Source organism: Meleagris gallopavo, chromosome 5 (genome assembly GCF_000146605.3).
Source record: "Meleagris gallopavo isolate NT-WF06-2002-E0010 breed Aviagen turkey brand Nicholas breeding stock chromosome 5, Turkey_5.1, whole genome shotgun sequence".
NCBI classification, from domain to species: domain Eukaryota; kingdom Metazoa; phylum Chordata; class Aves; order Galliformes; family Phasianidae; genus Meleagris; species Meleagris gallopavo.
Genome location: NC_015015.2, coordinates 14,468,572 through 14,491,015, shown reverse-complemented (window position 1 = coordinate 14,491,015; position 22,444 = coordinate 14,468,572). Strand labels below are relative to the sequence as shown.

General features: G+C 41.4%; 1 protein-coding gene across 6 annotated transcripts in view; it reads left to right on the top strand.

Annotated features, from left to right (window-relative positions):
• The window catches only part of TSPAN4 (tetraspanin 4), a 338,400-nt gene that overhangs the window by 253,420 nt on the left and 62,536 nt on the right, over positions 1-22,444 (top strand). For all 6 annotated transcript variants that reach the window (XM_031553462.1, XM_019615427.2, XM_003206308.4 and 3 more), the window contains one exon: positions 19,422-19,613. In XM_031553462.1, coding sequence (XP_031409322.1) covers positions 19,422-19,613 — 192 coding nt within the window. The remainder of the gene's footprint in view (positions 1-19,421; positions 19,614-22,444) is intronic.

The window sequence follows — 22,444 nt, the reverse complement described above, 5'->3', positions numbered from 1 at the left end:
AGAGATACATGCAGAGCAATAGAAAAAGGATCTTTCTTGAGTACTCCTGCCCATCAAGTGCCAGAGCAGCAAGTTACATAGCACGGCTAGGCTTTGAGCAGGATGTCTCTGCTCTGTTCTGCTGAGTTGTGTGAATGTCCGCAAATGGGCGAGGGAGACCTGCACAGAAGTGCTTTATCACAACAGAGCATTACCCAGGCACAGCCAGCTGATTGCTCTGAGTTCTCTGCAGTGACTGCTTTGGTGATAACATTCCCTTACGTCGTCTGTGATCACCTTTTGCATTTGCTTGAGAACCTTTCGGCTTTTCAGTGTTTGATTACAAATGCCAGAGTTATTTAGGAGAACATATGCTGTCAGTTTTGATTGGCTTCCTTTGTAATTTTAACAGACAATGTTCCCTGGATGTGTGACACAGATTACATGGTGAAGACTACGGTGTGTAGTGGGGCAAAGGGATTGTAAGAGTAATAGTGACAAGTAAACATCTATCTTTGGTGGGCTGTTAAAATTCCTTGAGAAGACAATTCATGTGAAGGGTGCAGACAAGTTATGGGAGTTGCTGATGTCAAGAATGAGAAAGGATGAATATGATTTTATATATAATGCAAGGTTTTGGATTTTTTTTTTAATTGCTTTGAAACAGGAGGAGGAGCTGAGCAATGTGGTAAAGGAAGAATGCAAGCAGGATAAAAGAATCAGGATGTAGAATGGCCAAGAGGTGACAGTGGTAATTGCAGAGAGTAGGAGATGATGGGAGAGAGGGGGAAAGCTCATTTTGACCATGTTATTTGGACAGTTGGGAACTGCTCACTTAAGTGGACGAGGGGAAAAGTAAGGGCCTGGAATAGAAAACCAGTAGTGAAGGAGGGATGATAAAAACAACAGTGCCTGATGTAAATTTGCTGAACTTCACAAAGCTGTACAACTTATATCTGTGGAGGCTCCATGCAGGAAAGTTAGCAGCTCAGGGGCATTGTTGGCTGCCTTCAGAAAAAATGGGGCTGCAAAACTTCTGTGCAGAGAGAAACTGCACCTCAGCTCCAGCATGGTTGAATTTTGTTGTTATGTCTTTATGTACTACGCTTTGTGCTGCCAGTTGTAGGGTTTTTGTTATTAATGCCATTGTTGTGGCAACAGAGTGAAGAGGTCTTCTGCCCTTCTTTACTTTTTCCAGAAGGGAAGTAAAATAATATTAGAAACAGAGTGAACAAGACTGAAAACATGGGATAGGAATAAAATACATGATTGTTTCTTCCTTTCTCTCTCCTTCAACAAAACGAGAAGATGAACAAAGGGTGAACAGATTTTGTTGTGTAGAAGCCCAGCAGTCTTCTGGAACTGTGTGCTTTTATGGGGGCATGTTACAGTGACATATGGTAACTGCTTGCATCAGCGTCCTTTCAGGGAAAGCACTTACACCAGTAAACAGTTGTAACACTCTTAAACATGGCATATTTATGTGCAGGTTGGTCCTGTGTTCAGAACTGACAAGAGTCTCTATGGCACTGGGAGTACACATAATAAAAAACTCAATAGGCTCTTCCCTGCTCAGCTACCTGGAGATATTTCTGCATTTCAATAATAGTCCTACTACCTGCAAGTGGGTGCAGTGCTAAGAGGAGAAGAAAAGACCTTCAGGCAGTTTAGGATGGTTGAGGAGTTTGTCTTCAGTGTCACCCCTTTGTTTTGTGAAAGATCTCTTTGTAAGTACTGTGTAGTGGTAGAACCCCATAGAACATTGCTAAGGTAAAATGACTGGGAACCTCAACCAGAAGTCAGAGGAGGTTTGGGTATGGCTCTGCAAGAGACCTGATTGTGGCAGTGTTGCCTTTTCCTTCCATAATTTCTTGTAATTCACTTCCAGGTACATTTGGGAAAAAGCACCAAAAAGATTTGTTCTTACCAGCTCTCCCTAGCCTACCCAAATAATATGCAGTTCACTCGTGTATCTGTTTTTTACACCTGATTTGAAACAGCAAGAGGGGATACACTGGGAAAAGAGAGAGAGCTGCCGCTTTCTTTTCTTCTTTACAAATGCTCGAGCTAATCCAAGCAGGAGTCTTTTTCAAGAGGCAAAACTTTATCAATACAGCCAGCCGGCTTTATAAATTGGGCCTGGTTTGGTTTGATATTCTTCACGAACAAACTCAGAAAGTGGAATTTAAAAATAAAATAAAAAAAAAGAGAGATTCAATTATTTTACCTTCATTACACTTCATGCTGCTGCTTCTCCCCCGGAGAGTACTGGAAAGTCTCTCTCACTGCTTCAGACTCTTCTCATTTACAGAATACGATTGTATGAGTTGACCAAATTTTCCAAACCACTGATCTCACTGCACATACTCTGCTGACTTGCTTCTGGTTTATCTCTAGAAAGTTAGCAAGTTGCATAGAATTGACAACAGTTCTTTTAATTGAAGACAGTTAAGGGGCCTGTGTTTTGCTTTCCTGCATTGCTACTTGCTATGCTCCCTACATCTCAGGTGAAGGGGAAGGTATGTCACATGAGGAAAGGTTTGTACGTGTTTGCATAGCTTCCTTGTATTGCATACACCACTGCTTGTGATTTGCATTGCAGGGTCAGACTTAAAACTACTTTACTTCTTTCTCACCTGGTGTGCTCAGCTGCAGGTTTACCCCATTACAGCACAGAAAGCAAAGACCATTGGTATCAGAGGGTCCCGGAGGAGGAGGGTATGAATAACACCCAGGGAAACCTATGCGGGATGCAGCTGTGAATAACACTTGTAAAATCATCTCTGGCTTCAGCAAGGTAGATGACATGTCTGGTGCAGTGTGTTACGCTTCAGTAGTTCGTCCCCCTGGCTGTGTCCATCCGGCATCATATAGAAATTGCCTCCATGGAGTGAAACTTGTTGAAGTGCCTCGCATGGGCCAGATGAGGCTGGAATTGCTGCAGATTTCCTCTGTCTGTTGCCTGGCCGATGTTTTTTCCCCAGTCAATGCCAGAAGGACTTTGGCTGCCCTTGCATCAATCTGTTTGCTGTGGGACAGGTGGTAGTAAGCCATTCTGGCACCCAAGAATGAAACAGTGCCATCAGTGACAGACTGTAGTGGGCATTTGCAGAGGTACAATGTAATGATCGGGGCCGAGCGCTGCACAGGATGCGGTGGAACGCTCTTCTAATGTCTCCAGAGCAGCTCAGGGATAATAACCATATAATAAGCGAGAGGCAATGAGCAGCCTCTGGTCGGTGCTCCAGCCGCAGAGCCAGGCAGCCTCCTGCTTCCCTGTAGCCATCAGTTTGGAGAAGGTACCAGCTGAGTTCTGCGCAAAGTGTTTGGCACCTGCTTAACCCCATGTTGAAATCATTCTGCATGAGCCTGTGTGCAGAGCAGTTGTGTACGTGCTTTGAGACACCTTGAGAAAAGTTGACTCTTCCTTGTGGAGCTTTGGAGGGTCCATTCTGCTAAGGACAGAAATGGGTGTAAAAAGAGAGGAGCACAGTTTCTCACTTAGTGATTCTGAGTGTTTCCCCTGCCTATACAAATATTGCCACTATTTAATTCAGCAGTTTGAGTTGGCAACAGCAATAAAGTCAGCAAACAGATGCTGCACAGAGAGAAATTATTTTTCTGCCTTTAGTTTTCCTGCCCTATAGCAAAGTTTCATTGTGAGTCAATTGTGTCTGTAATAAGCCTGGCTTTCCAAGAGTCCCTATTGGGTAGGAGGCAGGGGAAGTTTCACCGTGAGCCTCTTGTCCCCTTTGTCAGAGTTAATTTCCCATTTCTGGCTGGCTTTAAGGGAACAGTATGCTTGTTTTGCCAATTTAAGAGTGAGGGAAGGTGAAAGTTTTACTTGTTGAAAGCCCTGAAGTACATTTAGTGTGCTAAGTGCCAAATGCTGTTGTGTCACTGGCATCATGGGGGTTTGGGTTCCCAGCTACCTGCAGCCCTTGCAGGCTCACTGCATGCTTTGTCCTGAATTACATTGATTTAAAGAGGAAGGCCTTGATGTTTGAATGTATTTAGAGTAAAACAAAGCTGTAGGATTCCTTCCTAAGCCAAGGTTTTTTCTACTTCAGTCTGAAAAACATTGTACCGCCTGCAAGGCTCTACTGAACTTGTCTATTGAGTGAAAGTAAACGCGACAGAATTAGCCCGCTCCCAAATGAGAACCTCTTTGAACAGGAGTGTTGCCTGGGGAGGTCGCTCCTGCAGAAGGAGGTTGCACTGCAGGGCAAGCCATTGCCTCTTTCTCTCTAAAATCTCCTCTGCTCTGCCTGTTCTGATGTGCGAGTCGGTGCAGGCATGCTGAACATACAGAATTCTGTGTACAAAGCTGTCAAGGTAAGCCTGACTGTGCTTTTAGTGGGCTTGTGAGAGCAGGATGACGTTCTACATAGAAAACCTGAAGAGAGCTGACTTCAGTACCACACTGAGCTCTCTGGAAATGGTGTCATGCTTTGATCACTCGGGGTCCTGACAGGAGTATTTATTTAAGATGCTAGTATTTCAAAACCTATTTTTAGTTATAGCACCATCCACAGCTGTTAAAGATTACAACTTAGGATAATTATTCTTTTAAGAACTAGTTTTTGTCAGAGAGGAGTAATGCGCAGCCCTGGCAGCATCGCATGTCTTGGTGGTGCTTTAGCACTTCCTTGTAATCATTCACTCTAATGCTGCGCAACTGAGCAAATCCCATGGCCATTTCATCCTGATAAAATGGAAGAGATAGATGAGCTTTTCCCTGCCCCTGGAAGGCTGACAACAAATCTCAGATTCACCGGACCAAGGAGGAAGCAATTACCCAGACAGCAGCTTTCCAACAGCCATGTTCTCCCTTAAAATAAAGGAGCACGGTGACATTGTATTTTCATTAGCTTTCCCCGTGTTACTGCAGTGAAGGGAAAGCTTTCTTTGGAGCTTTTCTCTAACTTTTTTCTGCTTCCAAATCTGTATTTTCTTTGTTAGCTTATTATCTCCTGCCTGAACACAGTTTACTCCCTGCAATTTTGAACCAGAAAGACAGACGTTCTGTTAAATTGCAGACTTCTTTGAGAAAATCTATATGTCTCTGCTGTGACGCTTACAGCTTTGTTTCTTGATCCATCACGGGTCAAGGTCCAGCATGGAGCAGCTGCACAGGGTGTAGGTGATTCTGGTGGCATCAGAGAGAGGTTTGTAGGAATGGTAAGAGAGGTACTGGCTGAAAAATAGGACCACGCATCCCACATCTTGTCTGACTCAGAGTAACACGCCTGACCCTGAGAGAGAGCAGCAGCACATCAGCTGCTTCGTAGGGAGAATGCTTCTCTCATAGTTGTGGTGTGGCTGAGGTAGATAGGAAGACTGCTACTGGCAGGTCTGTTTTTTGAAGGCTGTGCAAAAAATCTGAAGGATGACTTCCAGGTAGCATATCGTTGAGTCCATAGCATCAGATAGTTTGGATGGCAAAAGCCTGCTGAACGTAAGTGGGAAATGTTCCCTAGCATCAGGTTTCTTTACATAGTCTGGCAGTTTTCTGACCCTTGGGGTGGAGATCCCTTTCTGCCCGTTTTCTCTATCAAGTGCGTGCAAAGGGTTTCTTTGAGCTTCATTCTCTCTCCATAAGGAAATCAGTCATTGAGCAGAAAGGGGTTTTGGTTCAATGAACACAGAAGGTCTTCAATGCAGGCTTCCTGGAAAATAGCAAAAATTGCTGAGGTTGCATATCTCAGCATGGAGGGACAAGGATGGTGAGGGAATATTCATCCAGATCACTGAGTATGAAGGGAACTAAGCAGAATAGGCTATTTACTCAAATAACTTTTCTTTGCATTTCTTTCCTTTATCTTTCCAGTTTTATTTGAAGACTCTCGTTCATCCTGCTTACTTTCTGTGTCTTGCAATATTTCAGCCATGCTTTCGTAGATGTCCTTTTCTTTTGTCAGCAAACATTGCAGTGGCCATGGATGCTCTTAGAAAGATGTGGGAAAGAGGAGAGCTGGACTGAAAATTAGATACTTTGTTATTTTCCTGGGAAAAGTCCATTGCAGTAGCATGGTTCTTGAGATATGCCACATGCCAGGAAAGATCTCATCATTCTCGATTTAGCAGCGAGCGTTGCTGTCATTTGATAAATAAAGCTTACCTGCCATTGGCAGAGCAAGAGAACCTGCTGGACTGAAATGCCAGAAAAAATTCTGAAGTGATGCCACTTAGGTATTCACTGTGTTGTTCGAAGGCAAGCTGTTAAAGCAAAGCTCCAACAATGAGAGCTTTCTGTCCCTTTGGTTGTGTCTTGCCTGTTAAAAGGTTATCAGAATTGGTATGGAGATTGCTGAAATCATCTTGAGACATTCTCTCATTACTCAGCTGCTCGTTTGCAATTTGAAATCAGTCATTTAGCTTTAAGTGGCTAAGGGTCATTAATTATGAGCAAGTTCTTTGCAGTACAGCTGCAGACTGTAAGTGTCCTGATGAAGAGATATTTAAAAAGATTTTTTCTCTTGATTCACAAATACTGTTTTTAGCCTGAAGTTCAAATAAGAGTCTTGTTGACCCCTTCTTCCTTCCTATCCATCGACTCTGAAGTTCTAGTTAACCCAAGAATAGAGTTTAGTATCCAAGGTTTCCTCTTCTTGTTTGAATAAAGTTATGCTTTTCAATGTTTAACTGCCTTCTCTTATCCCACATCTCTCTCTACTTATTCTCTCATCAGTCTTCTCCCACAGACACATTATCGCAACTGTCTCTGTCCTGAAGCAGGTTTATTCCCTCGCCTGTTAAATTGGCATTAAACTTCTGCCATTTCTGTTTTGGGGGACATCCTAGAGTTAGTACGCAGCCTGGTGTCATAAGGCCTTTCTCTAGTTTTCCTCTCTGCTGAAGGCTGTAACATTTATATTTGGAAGCTTTTTATTTTTCCACGTGTGGCATTAGAATTGCAGTACACCCTGTGGACATTTCAGCTTTGTCAGCTTGACTGTTATTAAGTTGTAATCATTTATCATCACCGGCGATGATTTTATGACCCTTTTTTTTTTTTTTTTTTAGAAGGAATCGCCGAGCATTTATTGGTAAACTGCTGTGAGCACACAAAGACTTAAGATACATAATTTATAAAGCTGTATTTATGTAGCAGTGCTTTATGATGGAAGGTTGTGCTGAGAAAGAGTTTGAGGTGGCGGTTTATTTTTAGATGAGCCAGAAGTCTTTGTTTCCATCCCATTTCAGGCCCCAGCACGGAGTGATTGAGAATCTCCAGAAACCCAAAAGCTTTTTTCCCCCTCTAATGGCAAGAGAGAGTATGTAAATAAAATTGACGCACATAAAACTGCAATAAACTACAACTGTTTCATGAATTTATAACGTGAGGGGGCAAAGTAATAAGCTATAAATTCGTGTCAGTCATCCTCCTTTATTAAGAGCTGCCAAGCAACACGTGTGACGGGCAGTGCAAGAACGTGTACAGCTGAATGCTTTCCATTTGCTGAACTGGGAGGATTTGTTTCCTCGTGCTCTGTGTGTATTTGCGCACGCACGAGGCTTTAGTAGCTATACGATAGCATGGTCTTATCATAAGGTAGGAAAAAAAAAAAATCAATATGTAATTTTTAATTAATAAGGTAGATGATTTAATTACCAAATCACCTCGGGGAGGATCATGAAATTTCATGACCTGTCGTTTGCAGTGATAATTATCTTAGATCTGTCTTTTAGGAAACAGGACAGCAGAGGGATTTTCTGTTGGTCACCCCTGTGATCTCTGCATTGATCAGAGGTGGGGCTGCCCTGGGCTGCAGTGACCTTTACAGCTGTCTGGTCATTGTGGGCGTCTGGGCTGTGGCTGTGGTCAGGGGAATTCCGATCTGTGCTGCTAATGGTGCTGATAGAGGTGGGCTTAGACTAAGCTACGCTGATATTTAGACACTACTGATAGCTTTGACATCTAAAATGATATCAGTCACATGCAAGCCACCTTAGATGTCCAAAAGTTAGTTGCATGGGTCTGAAGTTAGACCAAAATATTTGCGGTCTTTCTGTGTTGTATCCTGTAGAACGTGACAAAGGGAGATGGGATTTATTCCAGAAATCTTCAGCAGTTCAGCTGCTGACAGCAGTATTTGTAAGACTAGAAGGGCACTGTTAGGTAGCCTGTGGTGCAGACTTGTTGTTTAGAGGATGCTTTATACTCATTTTTACTTCGTAATCTTTGTGCTCACTTCGGTGGATTCCCCAAAACAGATAAAGCCAAATAAAATATGAAGACAGGGGATGCTATGGGTTCTCCTATCTATACATTGCAGTGACATTGCTGATCGGAGATGTGTTTATTCCAAAGCAGCTGAAAGGCTTCCATAGCAGATAGTTTGTTGGTGATAAGAAAGGCTATATTGTTTCCTTTGGGGATAACTAGTGCAGAAAAAAAGATTATTTGAGGTGGCATTCATTACTGATGGCGTGCTGCCCATGCTTGGAAGTGGTTTGGGATACAGCAATTGTATATAAATAGCACCAGTAAGAATGCAGAAAAGTCTCAAATGTGCTATTGCATAGCAAAGCCTAATATAAATAAACAATCATTAAAAATTGCTAACATAAAACAAGGGAATAATCTTTGCTTTCTCTTGTACTCCCACCCAATTAGAATAGTTGTCTTGATGAGACATTTGCACTATTGCAGTGAGAGATGCTATTCTGGGCATAATGCTGGTTTTGTTACAAGAGACTGCTTACATGGCATTGTTAGGCAATTGTGGTGGTAGTTAATACTTTGTTAGCCTGTACAAATATTATTAACAATCCATTTAAAAGAATCCATAAAAGATTTGGAATTCATTTTCCTTGGCTTTCTGATGGTGTTCAGTGAAAGCAGATGAGCTTTGTGAAGTGAGGCTGCGATTTGGGTGTGATTATTGCTCACAACTCTGTTATTGATTAGGGCATCGATCCTAAAAGTGGCAAAAACCTTTCCTAAGGCCATGTGAACTATTTATTGATGGGACTATTTCAAAAAGTCTTTTAATGAAAAGCTTGTGGTGGTGCACAAATTTCATCATTCTCCCTGTCTCGGTGAATAGCTAAACCTCAGTAAAGGAAGGTCTTAGTGGGTCATAATGCATTTCAAATTTCATTACTGTTGCTACTGCTAGTATGCTTGGCTGTCCTGCATGGAGATTTATTTATATCTTGGGTACCCTGGTTGGGGTGGCTTTGTTTGTGTAATACAGGAAAGAATATTGAGACTGTGTGCATTCATTTTGCCAGTGAGCTCTTAGAGCAGACAAGAGGTCACGTTCCATCCCAGACAGTAATGAGTTTTCACAGCAAAACGTGGCAGTGGTTGCAATGGGGAGGCCACAGGGAGAGAAAAGGAGAAGGAAGAATTGCATCAGGGTGATCTGAACCAGACCTTCATTGCGCAATTTTCTTTTGTACGTAAGGCATGAATACCTTCGCCTAGTATTCCAGGTGTTACATAGTTTATTTTATTCCCGATACTAAGCTTTACATTGCTTTCATTGATTGATGTATATTGCTCTTATTCTGCCCTGTGGAAGTATCGCTAGCTTTACTATTAGCATGAATATGAAGGAGCCTGTTAATAAATATCAGTGACAAGTTTTTCATGCCTCATTCAGGTACGAGAATCATGCTGGAGTCTGTCAGAGCTTCCTAGCTTTTAGGAGCTGGGATATTGTGTGAAAGTCCTACTGCTTCCTGAAACCTTCCTGTGTCTGCTGGAGATGGCTCAATTTACAGAACCATAAAGGTTGGAAAAGACCTCTAAGTTTATCTAGTCCAGCTGTCAATCCATCACCACCGTGTCCCTCATTGCCACATCTCCACAGTTCTTGGACACCTCCAGGGACAGTGACTCCATCACCTCCTTAGGCAACCTGTTCTAATATCTCACCACTCCTTTTTCTCAGAAATTTTTCCTACTGTTTTTCCTGAGCAGGACTTGAGCCAGTCAAGGAGCGAGCTGCCCATGTGATGGTCTGTCTGCAGTCCAGCATATTTGTCTTTGAAAGAACTCAGGGTGTTGCTTGTTCGAGGCAGGGCAGATTGCAGGCACATCTGTGATGGGACCGAGGGAACGGAGTGCACCGCTCCTGGCATTCCCACTAACCTGCACCTCTGGCCCTCTGCCTGCCCTCTGGCAGTCTTCAGAGCATTATTTGGCCGTGACCCTAAATATCCTTGTATCAGTGTCGTTCTGGTGCCACCAGCTGCTGAGCAAATGACTGAACGTCAGAAGTACAAATGGCAGAGGAGAGTATGGAATAGCTGTATTCTTCAGGGGAAGATGACCTACTTGATTGCATAGACCAAGAAAACCAATTTCTCTTTGAAAAGGTCTCCATCAGGAAAATTAGCCATTATCACAGTGAAATTACATCAGCACGATTTGGGACCTGTGGAAAGGATGCTCTTAAAACCAGCCTTGAGACATAAAGAGCCAAACACATGAGTAAAAACAAGATCCCCAAGCCTCCCCCATTTCAGGACAAAAAAACGGAGACTGTTTTCCTGATCTGCCTCAACTTTCAGAACTAAGATTATCTTCTGCCAGTGTGCATCATGGGAGACCCTTTATTCAGAGTATTTTTAATCAGATATAGGCTTATATAGTCAAGACTCTGTATTTCTTGAAAGCTTTTGTGAGGAAGGATATCAGCCTTAGCTCTTTCTTTCCCACACTATCAGCAATTTTCTCTTTTAGATACACAACTAATTTTACATTCCAACTATAGTATGTATCTATATGCACTCTAGGGGTTTCTATAGTAACCAGCCCTGTGCTATCTGCATACCTCTATGGATGGATTATACATCTACCATAAAAATATTTCTACTTGCATTTTGCTGCAGACTGTTAGCACGTGTTTTAAAAACATCTTGAGTAATACGAAACAGAAAGGCTGTCTCTTTTGGCTTTGTATTATTTAAGAAATCTGTTTGTTTATGTTTGGTTTTGTATGACCCCTGTCATCTTATTTCAGTATATCTCAATCTAAACCTTTTCAATGTCTATAAGAAGAGAATAACACTACAGACACCAAATAATCTGTATTATTTCTTGTGCAAGAAACTTGTGGTAAACCAAGGAACTGAGCTGTGGCTTCTGGACTCATTATTTGGTGCTCATTATCCTTAATTTCTCCTGGCATCTCACCAGATGGTTTGGGTAAAATTCTCTGTAGATAATCTCCTTTCCAGAAATCTCAGTTTTTATGCTACGTAAATGACCAAATTTCACCCTTTGCTCCTTTTGTTTTCAGTATTTAGGAACATGTATGTGGCAACAAATGACAAAAATTGCATCTAGAGCTCCAGATCTGGTTGTTTCCCAGTTTATGCTCCAAAGTCACTAAAAACTATTATTTTACAGAGGGCACAGAACTGAGATTGCAGAGCACATCCAGTTTTCTTCCATTTCTGCTTCTTTTTAAAAGCTTTAACTTCATTTTATTCATTCTGATTCCAGACCCAATGCATATATTCTTCCTTAGGACTGTATTGATTTCATTACAGTCATCCCAGCTGGATTTAGAAATGCTGTTTGAGGAGCTTTAATGCTTTTGCTTTGTTAGAGGTTAAAACTCAAACCTGGAAAGACACTGACTAATTAAAGTCAGTGGCAGTTAAGCAAGTGCTTAAATGCTTTGCTTGATAAGGATGCCACTGAGCATATTGAAGTGTTTCAATGAATTTTGAACCTGTAAAAGGAAAATACAGTTTTTACACTGGATATGTTAACTCATAACTCAACTGTTCTTTTGTAACAGTAGTTGATAGATAACTACGATTTAGAGGAGCAAGTGCTTAGGAGAATACAGCTCATAAAGCAGCAGGGATTAACTGAAAGGCTTTTTATTCACTTTTCCATTAGCGGGGTGTCAATATGATATTCTGTCTTTTTACATCTTCAGTTGGCCCTGAATTTACTTTAGTTGTATGGGGCTGCAATTTAGTGGTTGAACTCGACTGGGGAGGGATAATGAATTTCTTAAGGCTTAAGCTCTTGAGGCTCTTTCCTCTGCAGGATAACCGAAAAAACAACTTTTTATGTTTCCATTATTGACACTATGAAAACAAATGCCTTTCTTATGATATTTCTTTTCCCATAAGCTCCAAAGTCTGTAGAATTTTTAGGCTTGATAAAAGCACTCGCTATTTGTCAGGCTCACCCGCTGGCTGGAATATCCTAAAACAAATCTTTTTTTATAACACAAGCTCCTAAAGTGTGTATCTTCAGACCTGTGCCAATAGTGAGGAAGAGAGCAATGAGAGCATGAACCCCAGGACAATGCATAACATCAGCTTTGAAATAATTTCGAGCTCTGTACTGTGTTGCACCACTGACTAGACAGCAGCTTGTAATGGAGAGGCAGACAGCAAGTGAATCACCTTGGAAGAAAAGGTCTCCTGCAACAGTGCTGTTTGGGGCAGTGAGTGATCTGCCATGCTGGCTGGCACTAGTGAAGAGGAGAGGTGTGTGGATGTGTGGCTCTTAGAAGATTCTGGGCACATACATAATGCCCCATGTTGCAAGATGACATTTTTATATTTGAACCTTAAAATCTCTTTTCTAAGCAAAATGCAGAAATGGAGTGGCTAATGACTAGTTTCATGGAGCTTTTAATTTTTAATTGCTGTGCACTGCTTATCTGCAAAGACGAAGAGATTGACATTTGAAATACTTTGTGCTTTACTCAGATGCACTCTTTTGAAACATCTTCCTCAAAGTCATAGAGATATCAGAGAAGAGTTTGAGAGTGAACTAAAATGACATCAGAACAAAATAAGATTTTGGCTGAAGCTAATATGCTACAGTGAGTAGATGTTCTTATCAAGAAAGCATTGAGTCTGAGAGTAGAGCAGCATCCATTTGTGATGTGTAATTTCTGTGGAATAATGTCTGTCTGCTGGGTGGATCTGGCGCTCATCCGACCAGACGTGTCTGTCTTTGAAGCAATGCGGCTGAGAGCCCATCTGAATTAGGCAAGGAAATTATTTCCTCAGTCTTCTACTCTACCAAAGGGATTTGTGGACTGCAGGTTTGCTGTTGTGTGGGGTTTTTTTGGTGTTTTTTTTTTTTTCTCCTTCTGTACAAACCTCATGACACAGCCTCCTGTTGAAATCCCATGCTTCAATAGACTTTTTAGGTCTATCCTAAGACTGAATAGACAAATGACTTCTCTACCCTTATGCTGCTCTGAAAAGACCTCATTAGGACACAGCCTGATAGCCAGGATGCAGAAGACATGTGTGATGCACAAGGCACGTGTTTGCATTCAGCCAAATTTTAATAGGCTGCTTAATCTCAGTAGTGGGAAATCAGGAGACTTCTTACAAGGATCTAGTGGCTCTGTAAGCCCAGCTCTCACTGATTGTTTGATGCAAATTACGAGACAGCTGAAGTGCTCTGGAGTGATGACAGCTGAGAATTTGCTGGTGGCTGTCCAAATTCCATAAACATTGCTGACAACCTGGGTCATGATGCAGGAGCAGAAGGCGGTGATAAGAGGAGAAGGGTGAAGCGCAGAAGTGGAGGTATCTTTACTCAGCTTCAAAATGCATGAAACAACTTGATCCTTGTTTCTTCTTTTTAATGTACTGTAGTGTAAGTACTGTGTTGCTCATAGTTTAGCTGCTGATTGCACCGACACTGGAGCTTACAGGGTGATCCTGCAGCTTAGACCTGCGACTATAATCATTATGCCCATTGGAAGAGAAATACGGCCTCTGCAGTGGATCTGAGGGAGAGAAAGAGATTTCTGACCTTGTAACTAATTGCATGGCAGATCTCATTTTTGGTTTGAATAGGGCATGCTCTCATTGATAATTAAAAAAAATAATATATATATATATACATATAATATATTAGAGTATGACGTGGGTAAGAAACAGAGAATTAACTCTTTCATTGGTATCTCTTTCTATAAACCCGTCTCTGAAAATAGGCTGATGCCAAGCACGCCAAAAAAACTTCACGTTTAAATTCTAAGTGAGCACTAAAACTAGAGAGGGGAAAAGAGTGAGGTAAGGAGAACTTACAAATGCCCATAATGTTGACCAGGTTTCATCTAGCCAAATAGCCGGCTCTGGGTCATGGCCATTTAGGAGTGCTGAGAGGGAATATAAGAAAAAGAGTACTTTTCTCAGCTGCTTCAATTTACAGTTTTAAGTTCTTCGTACGGAAAGTTTGCATTCAAGATGTCATTTTCAATAAAACCGGTGCACTTTGCCCCCCCTTGGCTTTGTATAATCTCTTATTGAACCTGCTTATGTTTTGATATCCACAAAACTGTGGCAGCAAATTCCAAAGTACAGGTTAGTGTTTTCTTAAAAAGTACTTTAATTGGTTTTAAACCTGTGGACAAAATCAACTCTGCCTGTTTTAAAAATAATCTTTCTCTATTTTCCTTTCCTATCTGATACTGGATTTTAGGGTTTGCTTCTGTTCCACTCTCTTCACTCTCACGAATGTTGTCCCCACTAACTGATGGATTTTTGCTGATTCTTTTTAAGTCATTGCTAAAATGATGTAGCTCAGATCACGGCCATCCTAGATAAGGCTTGCGCTTATTGTTTGGCTCTGCAGTTCAGAACTCTAGAGCCTAATTATAATAAAGGCAGAAAGTGCTTCAGTTGCTCATTTAGTATTCCACTTAACTTTCCAAAATCCAAGGCACAAAGGGATGAACTCTTATAACATCCTTGCCTCTTAAATTTGTTAGATTTTAGACCTCTGACTAGCAAGAGAATTGCAGTGTGTGCTACACTGTGGTGATGCTACTGGTGAATATCAGATAAGCTCTGCTAAAGAGCCCATCCCAGTGGTGGGACACTGGCTGCAAGTTCAGTATGTGGTAATGTGATGCAGATACGGGACCAGAGGGTTATTTGGTAGTCTGAAGGCTGCACCATGCTGGCTTGAAGGTGTTCTCTACAAGTGACCAGCAGGCTGGTTTCCAGATCCTTCAACAAGACAGGCAGCTGCTACAGCAAGAAGTTGTCTGTGTGCTTGTAGAGAAAGCTGCGGTCCCTGCAGTAGCACGTGAGTTTCTGCTTTGTGCATGTAGGATCCTGGATTCATTGCATCCTGTCAGTGTACGTACATACTACATTTCCACCTGACGTATGTATCTAGCTAAAAGAAACAGTTGTTTAAGTAAGCCTTACATTACAAGAGCATTTGCTGGGTAATGTTCACATCACAGCTATTAATACTTTGATGTTGATTTTTTTCATTGTAAGCTCTTACTCCATAGTTAAAGGAGGGGGAAGAACATTTGCAGAAGAATAACTGCGTAGCAAGTGGGATTGAGAAAGCCATTTTAGTTTAAATTTGTGGAGACTGGGAGAGAAAAATCTTTCTAAGTGAATTATTATAACTGTAAAACAACTGGTCATGCTTCCACTTGAGTCCTGTTATCAGAGGATTTTTTAATATAAGAAGAATAGTTTTTATCTAAAAGGGAAGTGTGATGGGTAGATCCTAATCAGTCACAGTATGAGAAGCCTTGATTAGATGCATTCTCAATGTAACAAAACCAATATAAAAAACACTTAAGGACACCAACACCATTATGATGAACAATGAGGCAATTTCTCCTGCTGTATTTTAAGTGTGTAGCTGTAACTTCAGAATTATTTTCTCTAACAGCACGCATATATCTGGGGTTGTTTGGGATTACTTTGTTTACAATAGTGTAAGATCAATTTTAAGTGTATGCTCTAAAGCCTGAATAATTTATTTTGTAGCCCATTAGAACAATTTGGAGGATCTAATTTTGCAGGCAGCTTTTCTGCCAAGAGAGTGAACTCACACGTGGCTGTGTCTCCCAGGGAGAAAGAGATTGACTGAATCTCTGCTCTTAGGGTGAGCCATCAGCGTTACTGCTTGACTCTGCTATTTAAATGCCTGTGAGCAGTTTGTCTTAAGCAAAACGAACCACTCCTTCCATAGCCGACTGCAAAGTCCAGGGCTTGCTAAGGACCCACTGTTTACGTTTTTATACTTGATACTTTAGAATTGAGGCACTGGCACATTGGATTGCCTCTTCCAGATTTCCACAGTCTGTCCTGGAACACAAACATAATTAAAATCTCAATTCAATCTCTAGTCTTAGGGCTATGAAACTATCCCAGTTTGGGCACTGGAATAAAAGATTTGACTAAAAAATGCAACATTTACTAGAAAAAAATGTTAAAAGATGCTGCATTCTGTTTCATTCACAGTTGCCTTGCTTGGGAGAGTGGAATATCATGAACAATTAGGCAAATAATATGTTAAACATTTCACAAAAGATTAAAAAATGTTGTCAGTGGCCTGTCATCTTTGGGGATTTTTTCTTCTTTTTTTTTAATTCTTTTTGAATTAGCCTTGCAGTCTCCATGTAGTACCAATATAGAGTTGTATAAGATTGCCATTTCAAGCTGTAGTCTTTCACTAATCTTTTTGTTTCAACGTTTAGTGTGTGTTCTAAACATGACAACTATTTGCAAGGAAGACACCAGATATTCAGCCCTGGTAATGGTTTTGGTTTTGCTTAATTTTGTATCTCAGCAAATCCTGAAGGCTATCAAGACTTGTCATCTCTTCTTCTGCCTGTTTGATACCAGCAAGGATTGAGAGATGGAGTAGAGGAAGAAAAAGTGGAGGAAAAGGAACATCATAAGTAACTAAGCAAAATTATCCATAGTTTAATAGCTTCCTAGAGACAAAGATGAAGAAACCAAATCAGGCAGCAAAGAATCAATTATGACAGTTCTCTTCTGTTTGAGATACCTTGCATAAATAAACACGATCCCTCTGGTCCCTGGAATTGAAACTGAGAGTTACGCTTCTGTTCAGAGTAGGAGAAGCAGAAGGGAAGGGAGCCATTTGGAACCAGAAAATATTCTACTCTCATTGGAAAGGTTCCTGTGGATGTCTTGGTGGATCTTGAGTTCCCTTATTTGTTTCCTTAACCAGATGCTTGAGTGTTACTGTGTTTTTTGGCCCTAGACTTACAGGTGTGGCTCAGCCTTTGGCGGAAAGAGCAGTGTAGACCAACATCAAGGGCAGCCTCCATTTCCTAGGTAGTTGTATGGCAGCTCTGAGACTGTATTCAAGGACCACAAGAAAACATTCTGGTGTGGGAGAAGGAACAGGGCTGGAGTAATGTGCAGCAACCTTCAGTTGTGTGTGCTGCCGTTGTCTAAGAAGCACTTTGTGAAATCCATTAGAGCCAAATGGTTTAATGCTCAAAGGATCCCTTTGTACCTGTTAGATTTTGGTTAGTTGACATAAGGAAAAAGTATGTGTTCCCTCTTCAAAAATAGAAAGATAATGAGCTGATAGAGAGCCTGTTACATATTAGAGTACCTCTGAATCAAGGATAGCATAGTGAGATGCTCCTGCTGACAAGCTGACCTGAAATATTCAGCCCTGATGTAAATGGGACAGCCACAATTGCAGTGTTCTACATCAAACATCTGGTTTTGTGAAGTGTTGTATTGCCAATGGTTGCTCTGTTTTGCAGCCAGAAATGACTGTGGAAGGAGATGGAGCTGGAATCTGATGTCCTAAGGGAAATGTCATCTTTGGTGCTATGTGTTGTACATCATAAAGAACCTAGTGGTGGAGGAACAGGAAGCATGTCTTGACCCACATCCCAAAACACAAGCAGGAGTTGTAGGCACCTGTATTACTTGAAGCATGTAGCAACACAGAGAATGTGAAAAGGAATGAAATAAGCTGCCTTTTATTGGTGCTACTGAATTACTTTGCAAGAAAGAACTGGCATTAATAGCTAAGTGCAGTGCAGGTAGATGCCTCTACTGCTGCTAGGCTTTTGCACTCATTAGTTCTGATTGCAGATTTGTGTGTCCTTACTATGCCTGTGTCTTGGAGGCTGATGTTGAGGCAGGACCTTAAGCAGGATGTGAGTAGAGGCAGAAGTGTGGTCACAGTCACTGTCATGTTCCTTGGCCAGCTTGACACTATTCTCGACAGTGAATTTCAGTGCTCTGATTATTCTGGTTTTAGCTTGGGCCTCTGCCCAATAGGTATTATTTTACTGTCTTTCAGTGCTTTAGTCCCTTTTTTAGAGCATTTATGCCTTCTTTTTTCCAATTTTTCCTTGGCCTAGGGTGATAACTTTTGTTTACATGTTTTCAGGTACTCCAGACAATTTTCTATGGGTTATCTTCCTTCAGTATTTTTCCTACTCCCATCTCCTGGTTAGTCATTTTAGACCACTGTAAATAACACAATGCATAAGTGGGCAGTGAGGAAAGGTACTTCAGTGTATGTGGTCATTGCAGGTACTGTCCCTCCTTGGTGCTTACCAAGGGCACGTTGCACTGACTTGAATGTTGCGATATGGGATGCATATATATGAAAAGACAACTTAATCAGATGTTGTGAGACCACGTATCTTGGTCTGCTTTCTCTCAGTGGAGACATTCAGGTTGATGCAGGTGAGGTGCGTTGCAATGAAGTACAGTTTTGCTTCTTAGGTCTGAACAAAAACAGTCTTGTTTGCAACTCGGGTAGAGCCACCGTTCTTGTCTCCTCCTGAGAGGGAATTCAGTATCACACAGAGGCAACCTTAGCAATTAGCACTAAGAAATTGCTTTGGCTTTTGGGTTTCTCTTCTGTGTTTCATTTCAGAGGCTTAGCTCTGCCCCAGGATTAGCTTGTCTTTTTCCTCTTCTGGTTCAGGAGTTGCCTTATGTTCATCCATTTTATGCAGACATTTAATTGATATGCTCCTATGTGTGGCTTACTACTCTATGAATGCAATTTTTTCCCCTAACCTTTAATTGATTTGGATAATAAAGTGCAATTATAAAGCTCAATAAAAATTGGTTATTTTAAAGGGAAGGTAGGAAAGAAAGAAATGGAAGTGATGCGCTGCTGTGTGACTGTATAATAATGCAAAATCCCCTTTGGTTTAATTCTATTTAATTGCTCAACTTTACTCAGTTTGTTACTATTGTGCAGACTTTATCTCAATTATAAGCAGCAGGCTTATAATTGTTTGCATTTTTAAAAGTTCCTTGTGTATATAATAATTGTAAATTTGATGTTTTTGTGGTGGTGACTGCCTTTGCTGCCATGCTCCCTTCTCCTTGCTCACATTCCAGAAGAGCGTGTACTACTGCTTCCCTTTAAGATTTTTCCTAAACCAGTGAAGTCCTCATCTCATCTGAAATTTGGGTCATTTTTTGAGTGTATTATCTTACTGATAAATTTCCTCTTTATAAAACGTTTTACTTTGTCTGCTTTGTCTACTTTGGGCTGAAAGTGCTGTAACTAAAGATCATTCTTAGGCATGGCTGCTGGGTTTACTCCAGTGGAGCTGTATTGATTCACTGCTGTATTGATCCACTGCTGTATTGATAAGGATTCATATCTGGGGTTACTTTGATACAATAACTGAGCTTTTTTTTTCTCTTTATTTTTCCAGCTGGGGGGCTGTGGAATCCTTGGAGTGGGCATCTGGCTGGCAGTTACTCAAGGGAACTTTGCTACCCTCTCTTCATCTTTCCCATCACTGTCAGCTGCCAATCTGCTGATTGTCACAGGAACTTTTGTCATGATCATTGGCTTCGTGGGCTGCATAGGTGCCATCAAAGAAAACAAGTGCCTCCTGCTGAGTGTAAGTATTAAGCTGCTATGCTGTTGTAGTGCTTGCTGTTTTAAGGTGCTGGTGCTATTCCTATGCATGTTACGGTATCCTGTATTTCAACAGAGGTTGTCCGTTTGATGTGTAAGAGAGGGGTTGCTGCATCATTTGTGACTATGCTTTTAGCCTATCTTTGGAGGATGAGACCTGCATGAAGGGAAGGGTTAGTGGTTGTGTGGGTTTCCTTGAACTCTTCAGAGAGGAAGGAGAGATTTGTGAAGACATACTTTGCAGTATACCCTTGAACTGTTGTTTACTCAGCTTTGGAAGCTATGTCTTCTTAACATCTGCTTTAATGGGACTGATGATGTGAAGTCCTGGGCAGAATTTTAACTGTAGGCAGGAAACACTGTGAAGAGAAAACTGATTTTGGTTTAAACTGGAAATGAAGTCCTTTAGACTTGGCAGTGTTCATTTTGCCAATTGTTAACTCTCCAAAGATTGAGATGTCAGGAAGTAAAGTTGCCAACATAAGGAGATTTCACATATATAAGGTACCAGCTGTCCATAATTTAGCAGAGGCTTGAGCCATACAACTAGTGCATTTTATCGAATATTATTTGATGCCACTCAATGCTGGACTGACTTTACAGTAGAGAGGGTTTGTTGTAGTTGATGTTAGTGTTAACTTTCGGTCCTGCTGAATTGAAGACTGAAATGGCATTGCTGCTGAAGTCTTGTACTTCACAGTGAGGTCCATCAAACCTTGTAGTAAAGTGAAGCTGGGGTTTCATTTACTGAGCTGGCAATTCCACTGTAAAAAGGCTGTTCATCACCTTATTTCACACAGATCAGGATCTGTCAGTCCTCAGTACTGCGAGAGTTTCTGATGATATATTGTCCCTCACTAACCTTTTTGGCATAGGTGAAGTCTCCCAGGATCACTTGTCCTTGCTGCAGCTAGAGTGAATCTACTCCGTCAACTAGATTTGCATCCTTTTGGAGAGATGCAGCTGTTAAGGCTTCTTGCTCCTCCGAACACATACAGCAAAATACTTTGGCTCTAATACCCTTCAGTGCTTGATTGCACTTTGTTGTACTTGGTGGATCAAGTTAGATAAAAGAATAGAATCAATTTATTTTAGAAACTCTTCATATGGGAGAGCTGGGAAACTTGAGTTAATTTGGTACCATCACTTACCTGTTTCTCTGTCTAGCTATTCTGTGTGACTTCTATTTTACTTCACTTTCTTCGCTTTGGAAGTGTGTTCCCTTAGATCTGATATGTAGCTGCTGTATAGAATCATAGAATCACCAAATGGCTTGGGTTGGAGGTGACCTGAAAGATCACCTAGTTCCAGCCCCCTGCCATAGTCAGGATTGCCATTCACTAGATTGGGTTGCTCAGAGTCCCAGCCAACCTGGCCTAGAATGCTTCCAGGGATAAAGCATACACAGCTTCTCTGAGAAACCACTTCCAGTGCCTCACCACCCTCTGAGTAAACAATTTCTCCCTTATACCTAATCTGAATGGTACCCTCTTCAGATTAAAGCCATTATCCCTGGTCCTGTCACAACACATCCTGATAAAGAGTCCCTTCCCATTTTTCCTGTAGGCCCCCGTTAGGTACTGAAAAGCTGCTGTAAGGTTTCCCTGGAACATTCTCCTCTCCAAGCTGAACAATGCCAGCTCTCTCCGCCTGTCTTCATGGAGGAGGTACTCTAGCCCTGTGAACATTTTAGTCATCTCCTCTGGACCCACTTCCGAGCATGACAGCAACTCATGAGTAAATTGTCTTGCTCATGCATGATGTTTCTGCCATATCTTCTTATGCGTTATTTGGTTTAGCTAACTTTTCTTAACTTAGAAACTATTTTTTCCTAAGTGTTACTTCTATCTGTAAACAGGAGCTTTGATAGTACTTTGACAGAGGAATTGAAGTCCGGCCACACAGATATGTTTAAGTTGGGCTGATGGAAGCTATTTGACAGTATAGGTAGTACATTCTGTTGTGCTACTCACCAGATAGTGTATTTGATTCTCTTAATATCTTCCCGCTCATTAGCATTTGGCCAGCCCCAGCAACCGACCAAGTAAAGAGGCAAGTGCTAAACAAACTTGTGGAACTGGAATGGACAGGAGTGATACAAGGTCTGCAGCCAGTTTAAATAGATCCATGGTGGGCTTATAAACAGTAAAAAAAAAGCTGTTAACTAAGTATCAGTATGCAAGCAAGAAGTAAAAGGTAGGAAGTTGTGTCATTAGTATCTTTCATTACTCTATATGCAATGGTCTGATGAAGCTCATCCAGGCTGGAGGTGTTCCCCAGGATGCTATCATGCTGGAGTGGCAAATACTCTTGTTATCACCTATGTATGTGAGATAAAACGTTGCTCCACTGAGCAGAGATTTCTGTGCATGTCTGAAGGAGCAGCAGGTTTCATTGCCCTCCTTCTGTCCTCTACTGGTGAGTGTGAGGGAAAGACAGGAATATTCACTATGGATGCAGACATAAATAAAGATTATGTGAATGTCATCTGATATTCCATATGCTCTGTCCATCCTGCCTGTCACCTCCTGCTCTGAAATCATGCCCTTGAGATCTTGAAGACTCTTATGACACTACAAGCATATGAATTATATGGACACACCTGGTTTAGCCAAGTACAGTTTGGACCTCCACTTGCTGTTGTCTCCTGTAGCACACCCTGTCCTAATGACAGGATTGAAAAGGCAGTTCTCCCCTGCAATGGAAGCATCTCTTGTTTAGCTTTCTAAAAGCAGAAGAAAGAGGAAAAAGACGGTGCAGCCTCAGGTTGCTGCTGGTGTTTGGATAGGTGGTTTGGAGGAAGTAGGTAGAAGT